This window comes from Oryctolagus cuniculus, chromosome 10 (assembly GCF_964237555.1).
Source record: "Oryctolagus cuniculus chromosome 10, mOryCun1.1, whole genome shotgun sequence".
Taxonomy (NCBI): Eukaryota; Metazoa; Chordata; class Mammalia; order Lagomorpha; family Leporidae; genus Oryctolagus; species Oryctolagus cuniculus.
Window position 1 is genome coordinate 50,856,549 of NC_091441.1, and position 18,399 is coordinate 50,874,947.

The 18,399-nt window shown below is 40.8% G+C and overlaps 1 protein-coding gene across 3 annotated transcripts; it reads left to right on the top strand.

Annotated features, from left to right (window-relative positions):
* Positions 1-4,819: 4,819 nt before the first annotated feature.
* On the top strand, positions 4,820-18,009 carry AQP4 (aquaporin 4). 3 transcript variants are annotated; one of them, XM_002713474.5, is made up of 5 exons: positions 4,820-4,979; positions 8,080-8,494; positions 9,368-9,532; positions 9,814-9,894; positions 13,595-18,009. In XM_002713474.5, the coding sequence occupies exons 1-5, from the start codon at positions 4,948-4,950 to the stop codon at positions 13,871-13,873; spliced, it is 972 nt and encodes a 323-aa protein (XP_002713520.1). In that variant the 5' UTR covers positions 4,820-4,947; the 3' UTR covers positions 13,874-18,009. The 3 variants fall into 3 exon arrangements, with proteins under 3 accessions (XP_002713520.1, XP_008259389.1, XP_069906457.1); XM_008261167.4 differs by having other exon boundaries at positions 4,895-5,986; XM_070050356.1 differs by lacking the exon at positions 4,820-4,979 and adding an exon at positions 7,256-7,762.
* Positions 18,010-18,399: the final 390 nt, after the last annotated feature.

Consider the following 18,399-nt stretch of genomic DNA (forward strand, 5'->3'; position numbering starts at 1 on the left):
AAGGGGTAGGAAGAGTATCCAGTTATCCACCACATTTCTGGGTTTTTGTACAAGCCTCAGATGAAATACAGTCACTCAATAAAGTCCTTCAGTTTCTCTTTCCTCCCCTCCCTTTTTCTCTCCCTATTTGCCTAGAGAGGGGAACCCTAAACCATTTGGAATCCCGCCAACAGCACCGAAAGAATCTGTTGACTATTTTCCCAGGGAATTCCTGCCTTAAATGTCAGAAGAGTACAACTCGCCAGCCAACTCCAAGTCCACCTGGATATGAGTCAAGGAAAATGTGCCTGTTCTACCAATTGGGAAAAAACCTGCATCCATGCAACGTGAGAGCGGGCAAGACATTTATTTGTGAAAAATTCAAGGTCCATTGGAAAAACAGATGCTCTCAAATTCACCCCACTAGGGAACAGGAGATTAAATCAAACATTTTGTTTCCTTCCTGTTGTTTGATCATTGTTTTTATGTCACTGTTTGGTGGTGGATAGTTCAAGAAGCCATCCTGAATGGTCACCATAACGTAATGCCTTGTTCACAGTGGAGTGAAGCTTCCTGAAGCCGTTGTGGTGGTGGCTGTGGTTGCTGCCCCTGCTGGGGTTGTGTTGAGTTGTGCTGTTTGTCTGTTTTTTGTGAACATAGTGATAGATAAGTGCTCTGGGGGAAATTCATGATGCTGAGATTCATAAAGAGCAGAGTAACACTTACGAGTTGGGATTGAATCTGCCTGTATCAGCCTGGAGACACTTTGTGTTGTTGGCATTCTGAGTGCTTTTGTTTTGGTTGACAATCTCCGAACACATGAAGAAAGATGAAAAGTTCTGGGGGCAAGAGTGGGAGAGAGGAGTCCACAAACCCCACAGCTACACATGAGCGCCAAGAGAAAGCAATATGACATCATAGATTAAAAATCCAGAAGTGCTCTTTATAGAAATAAATAAATTTATTTATTTTGAAAAAATCCTGAAGTGGATCCAATGTTGTGGCATGACAGGTTAAGCTACTGCTTTTGATACCAGCATCCAATATCATAGTGTTGTTTCAAGTCCCAGCAGCTCCACTTCTGATCCAACTCCCTTCTAATGCTCCTAGGAAAGCAGAGCTATGGCCTAAGAACACAGGGGAGATCCACATGGAGTTCTGGGTTCCTGGCTTCAGTCTGGCCAGGACGAGCAGTTATGGCCATTTGAGGGAATGAACCAGGGGACAGATCTTTCTCTCTCTCTCTCTGTCTCTGTCACTCTGCCTTTCAAATAAATAATTCTTTTAAAAAAGTGGCACTGAAAATTTACTTCTAAAAAAATTCAGAGGCAAAGTATATTCATGAGTTAGTGTTTACAAGGTACTCTTGTAAATTTAATTTAATCTTTAAAAAAAGATTTATTTATTTATTTGAAAGTCAGAGAGGGAGGAGAGGCAGAAAGAGAAAGAGGTCTTCCATCCAATGGTTCACTCCACAGTTGACCACAACATCTGGAGCTGCTCCAATCGGAAGCCAGGAGCCAGGAATCTCTTCCAGGTCTCCCACATGGGTACAGGGGCCCAAGGACTTGGGCCATCTTCTACTGATTTCCCAGGCCACAGCAGAGAGCTGGATCAGAAATGGAGCAGCCAGGTCTCAAACCATTGCTTCAGGCCAGGGAGTTAACCTGCTGCACCATAGCGCTGGCCCCTGTAAATTTCATTTAATCTTCTATCATCTTCTTCATGTATTACTGAACAAGAACTTCACAAGACTCTTCAACTAACATTTTGCAAGGTTGTCTGGTGTAGGGCACTAATTGAAAATCAATATGCCAGGTTACTCTCCTCCCCAAAAGATCACAGAGCTAAACCTTTAGAAACAGTTACTCTATTTTAAAATGAATTGAATTAAGATTACCAACAAAGGAAACAATGTATTTCACTCTTTTGGATCTAGGTTCAGATCCAAACAATTCAGTTTAGAAGGTATTCCTCATATTCTCCTACAGAATTTGTAACTGCTTTCTTCTGTAACCATATTCTGCTTACGTTGCCATAGACAAGCTAACTGGAAATGCCTGTCCCTAGTCCAGAGAAAAACCAGGCAAGTAGCTGATTGTGGCCCAGTGCTAATAAATCAGTTATGTCATCTCAAGTATAAAAATGATAATCAGCAACTCCACATAGAAAAGACTATTTCTGGGAGACAAAGAGTTAATCTCTGATCAATTTTAAGCCACTCTGCTGAGATTACTAATAAGTGGAGGAGTTGGTGCCAATTAGGGTGGCCCTTCTCTTGATGGGAACAGTCATCCCTTGGGGACAAGACTGTCAACACATCAGCCTGCCAGAAAAAAAAGAAAGAGTCTGAGAAACTGTGGTAACCAAGTTTTGCTGGCACTTGGTAAAACGGTGACTGGAACTGCCCAGGCCTCGCAGAGAATGCTAATGAGCTTAGGGCAACTTGCAAAGGGTGGACCTGAAAAGTGGCCCGCACAGACCAGAAGCCATGAGCATTATTTGAGGATTCCTGCAAACCTGACTATAAGCTTCATCCCCTAGAAGCACCTAAACAGGGCAGTGTTGTTTGCTGCACTCATAGACCTCGCAAACACTTCTGACTCCATTTGTCTTGGGTTCAAAGAAATCACATCTGGCACATTTGCCTAAAAAAGTCAAAGCTCTCAACTTTGTATAAGATTATTTTCTGCCTTTTCTTTAATCTCATCTAGATTCAAAATGATAAGCAGATCGAAGAAGAATCAGTATGGAGGGGCTGATGTTGTGCTGTAACGAGTTAAGCTTCTGGCTGCAGTGCCAGCCTTGCATATGGATGGCGGTTTATCGGTTTATGTCCGGCTGCTCCACTTCCATCCATCTCCCTACTAATGCAACTGTAAAAGCAGCAGACAATGGCCCAAGTCCTTGGGCTCTGCACCCATGTGGGAGACCTGGAGGAAGCTCCTGGCTCCTGGCTTCAGCCTGGCCCAGCCCTGACTGTTGTAGCCGTCTGGGGAGTGAACCAGCAAATGGAAGACTCTCTCTCTCTCTCTCTCTCTCTCTCTCTCTTTAACTCAGTCTTTCAAATAAATAAAATCTTTAAAAAAAAAAAAGAATCAATATGGGTCATTCTAAATGTTCTTTGTGGATTCACATTAATCCCCCCTCCCCCTCTTATCTCCAACTTTTTGGGAGAGGTTTTTGTTTAGTTTTTGTTTTTGTTTTTTGTTTTTGACAGGCAGAGTGGACAGTGAGAGAGAGAGACAGAGAGAAAGGTCTTCCTTTGCCATTGATTCACCCTCCAATGGCCGCCGCAGCCGGCGCGCTGCGGCCGGCGCACCATGCGGATCTGAAGGCAGGAGCCAGGTACTTCTCCTGGTCTCCCATGGGGTGCAGGGCTCAAGCACTTGGGCCATCCTCCACTGCACTCCCTGGCCACAGCAGAGAGCTGGCCTGGAAGAGGGGCAACCGGGACAGAATCCAGCACCCCGACCGGGACTAGAACCCAGTGTGCTGGTGCTGCAAGGCGAAGGATTGGCCTATTGAGCTACAGCGCTGGCCGGGAGAGTATTTTTAAAGGATGAAATCACTGATGTACAATAATCAGTGCAGAAACATACCCTTAAGAATGCAAATTCCATCTGTGTTATCTGAGAGTGCTTGAAACAGTGCATCTCTGAAATTCACACCCAAAACTTTAATTCCTCTTTCTTCTGAGAACTTTCCACCAGTTCCCATGTCTCAAATACCCAAATGAGACAACAAAAGTTGCATCTGTGATTTGAAAATATATCTTCTTTATTCTGTGTTTCCTTCTTGCCACCTTTCTTTTAAAAACATACCCAATGTGAAATGAGATGCTGAGTGGAGAGAGTAGACTACAGGCAGATAATGAGTTAATACCATGGTCCTCAGGCTGGGTTGGGTGGTAAGTTCTGGGATGTTTATTATGTTATTAAAAGTTCAGTAGTTAACTACTCAAAAATAAGAGGGCCGTATATACAACCCAGTGATGAAGCAGTATCATAAACCAGGGATTATGATTATTCCAATTCTATATATCTGAGGTCAATTGAATGAAAAAAATATTTAATGAGATGATGATGTGGGCAGCTAGTTCTTAGCCCCTCCAGGGTTCATCAAAGTCTCCATCTTCACGAACCAGTGACTCTGCAGCTGTAAGAATCCTGTATTTAGAGGAGACCCCCACTCTGCTTAATGGCCTGCTGTCACAATCTTGAAATCCTTAATAATTTTTTAGTAAGGAGTTGGCATTGGTACTGGCAAATTATATAGTTGGTTTTCCAGATATTAAATCTGCCTATTATTCCCAATAATTTTTACTCCACTATCAGTACTTTTTTTAATTTGCTTCTTCTTACTCAAAAATTATGATTAACAATCCAATCAGCCCATGAAGCAATCATATTTACCATATTCTCTATTTGCCTTTATTTTTTATTGTCCAAATCAGTGCTTCTTAGGCCATAATGTAGTTGCAGTTAAATATCATGGTCATAATGCTTCTTCTTGGTTCAGAGACTTCAACTAGAACTCACTGGCTGCTTTCCCACTCAGAAACAAATGCACTGAAGCCTAGATCTCAACTGCTGGATATTAAAATCTGTTTGCTAATAGTTGCCCAATTTCAACTGTAACACATAACCAAAGCAAATTCTCAACACTTCCTTGAGGTGGAAAGAAGTCAAAAAAAGATCGGGGAAAATCTTCATTTTGAAAGATTGCTGGCTAGAGAAACATAAAGCAAGTAAACACTCTGTGTTCCTGAAATGCCTTGTGTCTATACTGATCAGGTACAGAGAAGTTATTTCAAGTTCAAATATAACCTAGCAATTGCCACATGGTGCAGAATCTTTCCACCCCTACACTCCAAAAACCCAATCAGACAAGTGGCCGTAATCTGACTCCCAGCGCACTGGGAGCTGCAGGGCAGGCAATGAGAGCTGCACTCTGGCCAGGGAAGGCATGAGTGACAGACCCGCAGCAAGGCGGTGGGGGTAAGTCCTTCTTTGCCTTAAGGGAACAATGCTCAGGGCAAACAGAACTCTGTCTCTTTTATTACAGATTTCTGTGACTTCTCAAGCAGAATCTCAAAGGCAGCTCTCGGGCAGGTGGATGGTTGTTTTAGGTGTGAGTACCGGGCACATAAAGAGAGACATGGAGAAGGTAGCAGTAAAAAGATACTTTTCAGCAGCATTCTCCATGTAGTTGAGACCTCTAGGAAGACATGGGGAAATCACCCCGTGGAGGTAAATTTATCTGCAGTGTTTTTCATCAGAAAAGGTACTTGCCCGGAGCCTCAGCTGTCGCAGAGTGGAGGGTAGTGAGAGTGCAGCTAGAAGGAAACGCGTCCCGTGCCGTCTCAGTCGACTCGGTCACATCCACAGCCCCTCTTTGCTCTGGGGCAAAGGAAGCCAAAGCCAATTGCATTGATCCATTTCCAGTGCATGTGAACACTTCGGAAACACTGAGGGTGCTTCAAGGGGGCTATGAGTGACTCTGGGCTGAGCCCTTGCACACTTTGGGGTTCACAGCCCAGTGCAACTGCTCACTCTACCCTGGAAAGAGATCCTATCCTGCGGCTTTAGTGGGGGAAAGAAGGCAAAAAAAAAAAAAAAAAGCACTGTTGAGTTCATTTGTTTGGTTGATTTGATTTTGGTGTTCTGTGCTTTGTTTTGAGTTTCTCTAGCTGATGAAAAGTTGAAGCTGAAAAGCAACTGAGTTTCTTCAATTAGGTCTCTGGAGAGCTAGACAGGTGCAGGAGAGAATGCGCTAGGGACGGGCAGAAGCGAGGGGTGAGGGGTGCCGCCTGGGAGGCTGGCCCTTTCTGGGTCCGCCTCTCCCCGTGCTCTCCTGCACAGCTGAAAGGAGACTGCTTCCTGCACACCCAGTTTTCTTGGCTTCCTGCTTTGTCCTTCTTTTCCCCACTAAATCTGGCTGCAGACGACAACACCTGTCATAGCACCTTGCCCCTATGCCATCCCGGCTACAGCCTGACCTGCTGGTGAGTTCAGACGTGACTCTCGTAACTTCCTTTTCAGTTCCTGAGTTCTCTGAGCCTTCTCCCGCTTGGGAATATTTTAGTGCCTCTCCCTGGGGGCCCTGCCTGCCCTGTTCCATGTGCTGTTTTTGTCTCTTTATGTTCTCTTCCTCCAGGGAGATGATGTCATTGTAATCCCAGTTGGGGTTTTTCCTAATTACACGATTCACTTAGAGGAGGTCAGTGGGCAGGGCACACTTGGGACATGGCTGACTGTTCCCCTCCAGGAGTCAGCTCTGCCTTTCTCCTGCCACCCCAGCTTGGGCAGAAAATGGGTTTCTCTTCCCCATTCTGAAGCCAAACCCCAGATCAAAGTAAAGCCTGAGCAGGGATCCTACAGGTCAAGGGAGAGTCTCCTCCCAGCCCTTTGGAGCACAAGCATTTTTGCACTGCCCATGCAGAACACAGCTCCCGGGTACCGCGCGATGTGGGGGAAAACAGGGCCCCACAGTGTGTGGAAGAGGAAGCTGCAGTAATTCTAATCTCTTAAAGGACTTGGCTTTCTTGCCTAACCCTTTACACAGTCGTTTGTGATTAGATTCTCTGCTAAATGCTCTCCAAACGTCTCTGCGTTCATGACCACCACGGACAAAGGACAAGGACAAATACCTTAGATAATGGGGTAATGGGCAACTGCCCCCCAAAAGAGAATCCTAGCCAAATGAACAGCCAGCGCTAAAATTCCTCAAACCCCACTCCTCAGATCCAAAGAGTAAGAGGGAAATGGATTGCTGGGAGAAAAGTGTTTTCCCTGGCAATGGCTGCCTTGCTTCTCGCCACCAGCCCCCAGTCCTTAGCCCCCTGAACCCTTCCAGCACCCCACTCCCAAACTCCCCAAAAGGAGGCGTTCTGCTCGTAGAGCCAAGGCCATCCAGAAGACCCTAGGGGAAAACCAGCTTTCCACAGAAGTAGAGATCCGAGGACCAGTTCCAGGTGCCACACCCGCCTTTCCTAGCGCGCCCTGCCAAGCTTTGCCTGCTGGGGGGGAGGGGGGACCGGGGACCCTGCTTGTACACCCCGACCGCCAGGATCCCTTCGCGAGGGAGAGTGTTAACTAGGGAGGACCGGCAAGGGTTAAGAGAGGGTCTGGCACCAAAAGAGGCTGTCCTTGCTCCCTAATAACATCAAAAGGCATCCCCCTCCCCCGGCCACCAGGATGCCAGGACGCCGAGGACGCACGGGCACCGGCGGCTTCTGCTTGTTCACCTGGCCGCTGCCGGGGAGCCCGGCTCCGGCCGGGAACGGCCGCTGGCCAGCCCTCGGCGAGCAGCTGCAGGCTCCCGGGGATCTGGGGTTGAGGCGTCCCCGCGCCGCCGCGCGCCCAGATCTGGACGACACGCGGTGTTCCCTGGGCGGGCTCGGATCCCGGGCTCCTCCTGCTGGCGGCGCGCTCCCTCCTGGCGCAGGAACGAGGGCAGTGAGAGTGTCGCCGACCCTGCTCGGACCCTGCCACCCTCGTTGCCAGTTCCCACCGCCATTGCCAGTCCCCCCCGGGAGCTGCCCACCCCGCCTCGTCGTCGGCGTGCTGGCTTCCTGGCAGGCCACCCCTTCATCCAGAGTCTCTTCTGGGGCCGGGGGTGTTGCTCTCCAAATTCGCTTTCAGGATGCCACTTGGAAGCAATAAAGTACAATACTGAAAAAGACCTCTCCGTTTTTAAGTGCTGTATGTTCAAAATATAAATGATATATACAAAGTGAATTGAAACCTTAAAAACTAGCTCTAAGGGACTTAACCACAAGGTAAATGTTTTATGCTTCATCTCTTAGAGGAATTTGATTTCAGCCTTTTCCTTTCTAGGGACAGCTGAGATAAGTTTCCAGTGAAACTGAGTGATCGTTGAATATTAAATCAAGGGAGACTGGAATAATGATCTCTTGACTATTAATTCAGGATGTGTTCCAAAGTGGCTTTACTTGGTCTGCAAATAGCATTTGGCCCTCCCTCGCCACAGGAGCTGGCAGGATTGCAGTCCAGGCTTCCCTCACCTAAATTCCTAAGCTTTTCCTGCTGAAAAGGCGATTGCGTGGCCTCTGATGCCGATTTCTTGTCTTTTCAGTAAGTGCGGACCCTTGTGTAGAAGAGAGGACATCATGGTGGCTTTCAAAGGGGTCTGGACTCAAGCTTTCTGGAAAGCAGTCACAGCAGAATTTCTGGCCATGCTTATTTTTGTTCTCCTCAGCCTGGGATCCACCATCAACTGGGGTGGAACAGAAAAGCCCCTACCGGTGGACATGGTTCTCATCTCCCTCTGCTTCGGACTCAGCATTGCCACCATGGTGCAGTGCTTTGGCCACATCAGTGGCGGTCACATCAATCCTGCTGTCACTGTGGCCATGGTGTGCACCAGGAAGATCAGCATCGCCAAGTCTGTCTTCTACATCGCAGCCCAGTGCCTAGGGGCCATCATCGGAGCCGGGATTCTCTACCTGGTCACACCGCCCGGCGTGGTGGGAGGCCTGGGAGTCACCACGGTAGCCTTTCTTTTCAAACTAAGACTCCAGGCTTCTTGCAGACTTTGCTCTATAGCCCTCTGGTGGCCTGAGAGACATTCCTAAACTGCTAATTTATTGCCAGGGAGTGTTTGATGATTGTTGATGGGATGAAAATTGATTCTGCCATCATTCATTGTATCCGTTTGAAATCGTTGCTTGCTTTTGAGTAACTCTAAAAACAACTAAGCCTAGGTACAAAAATGATGTTAGTTTCTCCCCCTCTCTGTCTCCATCCCAGTTACTATGCTGACTACATATTAGTTTAAGCCACTTTTATTACATTTATCTGTTTGTTCACCAGCAGGAGAAATGGTTGTGCTTCTTGTCATGCTCATGAGCTTTTAAATGATCTACATAAAAGGCCACACTTAAAAAAATTGATTGATGGTTGATCCTAGTTTTGTTCCTCACCAATTATGAATATCAGTTATTGGCTCAGCACTAGGGTTGATTGAAAACACATGGTGTAAATTTTAATTGGAATATTTATTAACTTAAATCTAATTAACTGATTGAATCATTACCTTATGAAATTATAATACTTTCAAGAAGCTCTAAGCTAAGCACAGTAGTGGCATATTTTGCTTCCTTTGTAGGAAAGGGCTTTCAGTACAGAGTCACGCCTGATGATCATAAGAGTAATAATCAGTTATAGTCCAAAATAAGTGTAAATTTATTCCTCCTTTTTCAAAGGCGGAGGAGGGAAGAGAGTTCTGAGCTGAAGGTGGAGTAGAAGACCCAAATTAACCATACTTTTAAAAAAGAATTAAATAGGCCTTTCACAATGACAAATTTGTCATAGAAAATGTACTGCTTCAATTCCAATGGAGGTTTTTCTCTCTCTCATTCTAGGTTCATGGAAATCTTAGCGCTGGCCATGGTCTCCTGGTGGAGTTGATAATCACATTTCAGTTGGTGTTCACTATTTTTGCCAGCTGTGATTCCAAACGGACTGATGTCACTGGTTCAATAGCTCTAGCAATTGGAATTTCTGTTGCAATTGGACATTTATTTGCAGTAAGTTTCCCAGGCTATTTAAATAATTGATCTATCTCATTTATCCTCACCCTGGAGCTGGCCTGAAGATGTTATGTTTTACAGCTGTAGCTCTTTAGTATCTAGTATGCCTGTCCATTTTAGATGATCGTTCTGCTAACCAAGTGATGAGAATGTTGATTTGGCTGCTAACATCTTGAGGTTCCTCTAACTGCCCTGACAAATATAATAGCAACTTGTAATGAATGATACCTGTCAGTCTGCATTCAGCAATGTCTGAAAGTGCTTTTTTTTTTTTATAGATCAATTATACTGGTGCCAGCATGAATCCTGCTCGATCTTTTGGACCTGCTGTTATCATGGGAAATTGGGAAAACCATTGGGTAACCATCTTGTTAATAGTTCCTATCTCCTTACAGTGGAAGAAAATTACCCATAGTGCTTATCTTTCTTACATCCCCCCAACATTGAGCCCCACTTTGTTACATATTTCATAAAGATTAGGGGAAGATTAGAACAGTTCCATTATAAAACATCTTATATTTGTTCTGGGTCTTCAGTAATGAACTTTTTTTCTTTTAAATCACTTCCCTGAGTGATGTGTCTGACAGATTGCACTAGAGTACATTGTACTTGGAGATTGTCTATGTGGAAAAAGTCAAATTCAGGATGGTGTAGTGAATGTTGTGTCTAAATAATTGAAAGGAAATTGTTCCCATAACTTTAAGTTGCAAAGATATTTTTTTAAAAAGGCTGAAAAGCACTTCTCAGCTCAAAAGTATTTACCTGTTTTTGTTTACAAAAGCATAACCCAGTTAATAGTATGTTAATTAGAAGCATTTGAACTGTAGATGGTACTGAATAAATCCTATTACACATAGAATAAATGGTGCAAATTATCTTCACCATAACTATAGCTGAAAAATTAAATGACTCTCAGAAAAGGCACACTTTTCAGTCTCAAGCCTAAGCTAATTATTAATGTCATGGCAGTGCTGCCAGAATATAGGGATATCCATTTTTAAATATCGTAATCAATTTTCTTTCAATTGTTTCCTAAAGCAAAGGAATTTAAGTCTTTTAAATGAACAATACAGTAGTTGTGAAGGCTACTCATACACTAAAATAAATAATAAAATTATGAGACATATGTAAGCCACCAAGACTTTTATTATCATTAATACATTGTGAATGTTATTTCACAACTTTTTAAAATTGTAACTAAAACAGAATGTCATGTGTGTTTTGGTATTAAGCATATGGTGGTTATTGATCCAGTCCCACCCACTTAACTACGGTGCATGCTGCAAATGAGAAGAAATTACACAACTGTTATATGTGTTCACTTCCTAAAAAAGTGTGCTGTGTCTTTTCACGTAACTTATACTATTAAATAGTATGAGTACCAGTGTTCAAAAACAAGATTTTAGATATAGCCATGCAAAGGTTGCCCAATCATGCAACACATGAGATTGGTCTTTGTGCCACTGAGAGTTCCATTTATGTATCAAGCAATTTGCTGCATTCACAGAAATGGAAAGTTTTAAAGGGCAGTATATAGATCCTTTGACAAAAGTATTATTTTAATTCAACTTACTAAATTCAAACTAATTTGTAATTAACAACTTTTAGTTTAATTTATGAGGATCTGAAAATGTTGATGAAAATATGTTTTTGTTAATTACTTGTTACTTGTGTTAAACAGTTGAAATTTAAATAGCAGAAAAATTCTTGGCTTGTTGATTGACTCAAATGTTTTCCCTTGTTTTATAACAAACTTAATCCTATTACACATGAAAGATCATTTTGTTACAATGGTTGTAGAAAATTAAGAGCTAATTTAAAATACATTTGTAGATCACAAGTAAGCATTGTGGCACAGGTGGTTAAGCTTCTGCTTACAACACCCACATCCCATATCAGAGTGCTCATTTGAGAACACACTACTCCACTTCCCATCAGGTTCCTACTAATGCATCCTGGGAGGTAGCAGCTGATGCCTCAAGTGCTTGAGCCCTTGCCTCCCATGGAGTTTTGGGTCCTTGCTTTAGCCTGGCCCAGCCCTGGTTGTGAGAATTTGGGAAGCCAACAAACAAATGAAAAGACCTTTCTCTCTCTCTCTCTTTCTCTCTCTCTCTCTCTCTCTCTCTCTCTATCTCTATCTCTCTCTCTCCTTCTGTCATTCTGCCTTTCAGGTAGATGAAAATAAACTTTTTGAAAACATAAACATTTTCAAATAGATAATACCAAAACATTGTGATTTTATATAGTTTAATATTTTTATTTTTCTTCATTTCACATATTTTTATATTTTTATCAACAAAAATTCTCTTCTTTTATAAAATTTTAAAAGTTAGTTTAAAGTACACTTTGAAACAGCAACTTGAGGCTGAGATTTGTTTATTTTTTGAGAACGTGAAGTTCAACATCGTCTTCATAGGTGTTTGGGGAAGAGCAGTAATTAGCAGCTTTTTGTCCTTGTAGGACTTGTGGCCTGTGGAACAGTACCTTTCTAATGAGATCTTTCCAAAGGAACAAAGAGTAAAGGCATTTAGAGGAGCGCTCTCACTTCTCCTTCAAAAGGGCATAGAGAAGATAAACTCTCGTGCTTTCTTTCATGTTCAAGATAAGCAACTTGGTTCTTCCAGCCACTCTGCCCATAGTTTCCCTATGCAGGATATGTGTTCAGCTTCAGATTGAAGCTTGAATTTTCTTTAGGTTTTCTAATGAGTATACCAAATGAGATGACTGATGAATTTCCAGAGGGTGTTTTGAGCAAGAAGGATTCATTGTATTTTTTTTGCAAGCAAGGAAACTGTAGAAAACAATATAGTGGGTTAAAACAGAGGTATGCAGTCACCTAGTTCTAAAATCTCCCATAAATCACTTACTAAGCATGAAACCTTAGATTTTACACCTTATGAAGAGTATCAGTTTTCTTATTCATATATTGAAGACAATAAAAATATCTATCTCAAAGGTAATTTTAAGAATTAGATGACATAATTTAAGAAAAGTGGTAGGTACTATTGACATAGAAAGGATACTTCATAAGCAAGGTTTCTGCTGCCCAAGTGATTCTACTAAATGAACATTTAATGCTATGCAGCACACAAGTGCTCTAAAGCAAATGTTGCATTTCATTCAAGCTTAAAGCTTAGTTTATCCTAGTTCATAAGTGGTATAATAAAAATGTCCACTTGTTAAAATCCCCTAGAATCACTACTTTTCAACTTAAATTCAGCCTTTCCACAAAGCCTCCATTGTAAGACCAATAAACATGAAAACTCTTTCCAATAATGGTATTGAGCGAATGGTAGGATAGCTGACTAAATCAAATAACCAAATTTTAGAGAGGAAAAGCATGTGACATAAGGAAATAGAAACTCACAGCCAGCTTAATCACATACATTTTTGAATTGTCTAGAAAGTGTAGCAAGGAGCAAGTTCCTATAAGCTAGGAACTATTAAGTACTTTACAGGTATTATTTCATTTAATCTTTATACTCCATGGAGTATGTAGCACTATAATTCCCACTGTGCATATGAGGAAATTAAGGTTTAGAAAGTAAAATAACTGATGTGAACACTCACAAAATTGCTAATTGATGGGGTTCCATTTATCTTTCTGCACTGAATAACTAAAGTTATTGATGAAATAACTTTGATGATGAAATGAGGAAAGTGTGCTATGATTGTGATCATACAGAAAACAAATGTAAAATGGCAATATTCAATAGATAAGAGAAATACTCTCCAGAAATTCTTCTTTTAATTTTGTTGAAGAACTTCTAGTGTCTGCTTAATTTTTAGCACTGCCAAATAAGAGCTACCTTTAATTTAAGAATTATCAGAAAATGGAAAATTAGTGAAAGAAGAAGTAATTTTTTCTTGTTTTCTGTTCTTATGTTATTCAATGGATTTGGTGTATTTTCTTACTTCCTTTCATTTACCCTGTTGTTTTTTTTTTTTTAATACATGACACAATTGCTGTCCTAAACAAGTTTGAATTCTATATTCATGGGTTGTTCAGTGGAATTGGTTTTCTCTACTTTCACTCTATCCTCTTTCATCTTTCCTCAGATATATTGGGTTGGACCAATAATAGGCGCTGTCCTGGCTGGTGGCCTTTATGAGTACGTCTTCTGTCCAGATGTTGAACTCAAACGTCGTTTTAAAGAAGCCTTCAGCAAAGCTGCCCAGCAAACGAAAGGGAGCTACATGGAGGTGGAGGACAACAGGAGTCAGGTGGAGACTGAAGACCTGATTCTAAAACCAGGAGTGATGCATGTGATTGACATTGACCGAGGAGAGGAGAAGAAGGGGAAAGACCCATCTGGAGAGGTGTTGTCTTCCGTATGACTAGAAGAAAGCACTGAAAGCAGACAAGACCCTGTGGAAGAGTCCTCAGATTTCCTTCCACCCATTAAGGAAACAGATTTGTTATAAATTGGGCATGTACAGGTTTGTTGTTTCATGTCATTTTATACCGTCTAAGCACAATATTTTATTATATACCAAGGAGGAAGGGAAGAAACCTACTGTGGATTTCAAATATAAGGGAGAAATCTTTCCAAAGTATCCCCAAAGTAAATACATTTCTAGTTTATCTGGTTTATTAGTAAGCAACTTAAAATGTGTATCAAGATTTGGTTAAGTCTTTTCTTACGGAACTTATGGACACACCTATCAGCTTATTCCCCTTCTACCAGAAAATTGGTATTGTCAATTCTTGCTTGAATATTTTTTACCCTGTTAAATTGAGTTTAACAATGGCAAAATATAGCATGCCACAGATTCAAGGGAGGAACTATAACAAGATATCTTATTTTTATACTACTTCTGCAAAAGAATATTAACAAAGATCATTGCTAATCTATTACTTTCATTTATAAGGCAAATACCTTACTTTCAACCCCAACTTCAATTCATAATGTTCCTCCCTCCTCCTCAAAGCTGAAAATAACACGGGACTAAAGCCTAGAAATTTGAAAAGAGTTTTCAGAAACCCCGTATATTTATGACATCAAATCATGACACTGCTAGATTCAGAACAGGTGGAAGATGTAAAATCTTATGAGGGAGGAGAAAAAGTTATCCTCATATAAAAAAAATTACAAGGAAAAGGAAATCCATAATATAAATCAAATGTTTCATCTGTTTTCAGTGCACATCTTCAAACACACCACACACAGTTAACAGTCTAAGCTTTTAACTACTTTGCTTGTGGTTTTAATTTATGAACAAAACTGGGGATTTTGTGACTTTCGTTATCTATATTTAAACATTAGCTGAGTCATATTTTTCATAACAAGGACTTAACTAGTTGAGTCTGGACTTTCTATTGATTACTAAGCTCTGGTCATTGTGGAAGGTCTTAACTGATTCTGCAGAGTCCCAATCTCTGTTGCTCCCTTATTTTTCACAACATCTATTGATAATCTGAACTGCAACTCAATGAGATTTGAGTATATTAACATGCATGACAGACCAGGATCAACAAGGCTTCAGAAAAGAAAAGTAAGAACATTTGAACATTCTGTTGTCTTACTGACTAGGTGACCAATCTTTCATGTGTAGAGTTATTGTGCATAACCCAACATGTTCTTAAAGTATTTTCATTACTGATTCATTTGTCAAACTATTTTGCTTTTATTACACTGCTTTACCTTTTGTCAGTTTAATGTTCTTTGGAAACACTGGTTTCTATCATCTTAACCATCTAGTCTAGCCTTGATCTTAGACAAAGAACTGCAAATGTCAATTTCACTGAACAAAGACAGTTGTAGGAAAGCAAAATCTATAACTACAAGGACGGGCTTGTAAATAGCTTATAATCAGGGGCTTTCCTCTCCCAAGCACAATCTCAACGGTGTGCCTCTCTTGAGTGTTAATGGCAGTAATGTGTCTGTGGTGGTGAGATAATGGACCCCTATTAAACGTGATTCTCTTCAGTGATCGGGAAGAGTGACATGTGTGACTCCCAGAGAGTCATCAACCAGTGTCATGCCAGGGGAGTGCCACTGGAGCCTTTTACAGCAGATGCCCAAGTCCCAGGGGCACGTCCACACCACACACTACACCTGCACCACTGATACACGGCTACTTCCCGGCCGGGCGTCTCCTACAGAAACTAGGGTGCAAATCCTCCAAGGATGATCTGTGCCTCTCATTTCGAATGTTTGCACCATAAGGGCTTAAAGTCAGGGGGTGGTTCAGTTCAACATCAACCACCAGCAGACATGTCAGTTCAAAAATAAGTTCAGTTAGAAAGGAAGAACTAAGCAGATTTTCTGAATATGCTTATAATATATCCAGATTATAGTCATTTTTATTCTGCCATATGGTTTATTTCATGTACACTCACTTTTGCACTTATTTCCAATTACAGCATTCAATAAGTTAGGGCTTTACAAAAAAGATGACATGCAGTTTTCTAGTTTGTTTTTCAGCATCAAGCAGAATGCCTAGTACACAGTAGGTATTCAAATTAAGTGTGCTAGTTAATAAAATATGAAAACTTCATTTGAGATTTAGTAATACAAATAATATTTGTTTTAATCTTTATTTTTCTTGGTGTTTAATAAAAGTGTGATTTTAAGGATTACTAAAGGGAGGAAATACAAATATGAAAGGCATAAAATATATTTTTGCATTCTATTATGTTTAGGGGCATGAAGTGAAGAAAGCTTTAGCATTTTTTTCCCTGCATATGAAACAACATATTTTGTATTTCACTCAAGGCTCTGCCAGTAAAAAGTAATGAAATTGTACCTTTATAATGACATCTATGCAGCAGGGGTCTATTGCCTTATGGATGGCACCAAATTATCCAAGTGTATTAGGAGAGTCGGGCTTTTTCCTTTAATCCCTTCTTATTAATGAAGTGCATAGTGCTGATCCCAAGAGGCTGCAGCTGACAGATACACAGAGGAGAGATCAGAGAGAAAAAACTGGGAAGACATAAATGAATTATACCCAGCCATGGAACAATGCCAACTGTCTTTTCCCTAAGAAAGGATACCGAAAACCTCCCAAAATTATAAGGTGGTCCTTACACAAAGTATATGGTTTGTCAAGATTGAAAAGGGGAAAGCATCATTTTTTTTAATTTTCAGGCCTTTCTTCAAAACTTCAGGAACAGATTTAGAATGTATCTTCCCATCGTAGAAAGTGACATTTTCTACAGAGTCCTCACCTTTTACACTGGAAGAAAGTATTTTCCAGAACCTAAATATTTGTTTAAATTTAAGGTGCCTACATTTTATTTCTGTTGCTTGACATTTTTCACAAATGCTTGCACTGTCTTTCTATCATCTGTGCTTTGTCCTAATGCACGCAGGAGATAGCTAGAGCTGCCGCTCAGAGTTGAAGATTTTATAAAGAGATTAGGAATGCTAAGAAAACACATAAGATGGAATTTGGCTATCTTATTTATTGGGGATCTGAGTCCAAACAGGACCAAATATTCTGTGCAGGCCATGAAACCATGGAACACATGCCCTGGTTTAAACTTGATAATGACAGGAATACTCCAAAACAGAGTAGTAAATACAAAGGCTAAAATAAATTGCAGCAAGGAGGCCCTTGGTTGTAGCAGATGGATGCCAACCCCACATGTTATGAACATTTGACAGAAAAATTGCCTTTGTGACAACTGGAGATGAGAGTGGGAGCTGAGGAGACATATTATCAAAAATGCAAATGCCAGTATAAATTCCCAGCATAAGCAGTATGGGATGTGTGAATTCAGAACATTTTATACCTGAGAGTAATGCTGTCTTTCCTAGTGTGTTTATGGCATGAAAATGATTGGGAAGATGCAGTCCATAACTGCAAAGTGTAGTTTAACAAAATTCAGTTTCTTTACTTATAGTCTTGTGAGTTCACATTTGTGTCTTAGTATTTTGCAGATCAACCCAAAACAGCCAGAACTTTTGAAACCCATAATTCTCTGAAATAAATAAAAGGTGTTTAATTCAGAGATCAAAAATTGAGGCACTTACATTTACACATAACTACCATAGTCTGTGAAAAATCAAGTAAATGTTATATGACACATGCAACAGACACTAAATTTAAAAGCAATTACTGTGTTACCCATCCATGTTGATAATCAAAGCGCTAAAAACTGCATTTAATTTATCTAACCTATTGGAATGCATTTCTAGATTATCTTCAAGATTCATTAAATATAATTCAATTAATAAAAATATATAAACAATATTTATTACTTTTATGACCCAAATCACAGTAAAATTGTAGTTCATGAAAAGTGTACTTCAACTAGGGAGAATAAACTGAACATACGGTTTTATTCAGAATTATTTATTAACTGAAATGTTATCTCAACATTAGAGCTAATGTTAAAGAGATTTAAACTATAATGTCTAATTTTTGGAATAATCTATTAAAGTATTAGCATTGTGGTTGATTTCCATGAATAATGTTGTATCTCATACTATTAAACTTGTGCAAATAAACTTTCTAGATAAGCATTGCGTTTGATGATATTCAAAAATTTATTTGGATATTTTGCAAGTTAGATCATATGAGAATCATTTAGAATGACCAGGAGGTTTAGATACTTGAGTACAGTCAATACCAGATAAATGATGGTAGAATTCATGAAATCAAATGTAATCTTTCTTTTTTATTTTATTTATTTATTTATTTATTTATTTATTATTTGACAGATAGAGTTATATAGACAGTGAGAGAGAGAGACAGAGAGAAAGGTCTTCCTTCCATTGGTTCACTCCCCAAATGGCCTCAACGGCCGGAGCTGCGCTGATCCAAAGCCAGGAGCCAAGTGCTCCTTCCTAGTCTCCCATGTGGGTGCAGGGGCCCAGTACCCGGCCATCCGCCACTGCCTTCCCGGGCCACAG

Bases quoted from the DNA above. Each gene is read 5' to 3' on its own strand.
- AQP4 (XM_002713474.5), top strand. From the start codon at position 4,948: ATGAGTGACAGACCCGCAGCAAGGCGGTGGGG. The intron at 4,980-8,079 runs GTAAGTCCTTCT...TTGTCTTTTCAG, and splicing joins CCCGCAGCAAGGCGGTGGGG to TAAGTGCGGACCCTTGTGTA. The intron at 9,533-9,813 runs GTAAGTTTCCCA...TTTTTTTTATAG, and splicing joins CAATTGGACATTTATTTGCA to ATCAATTATACTGGTGCCAG.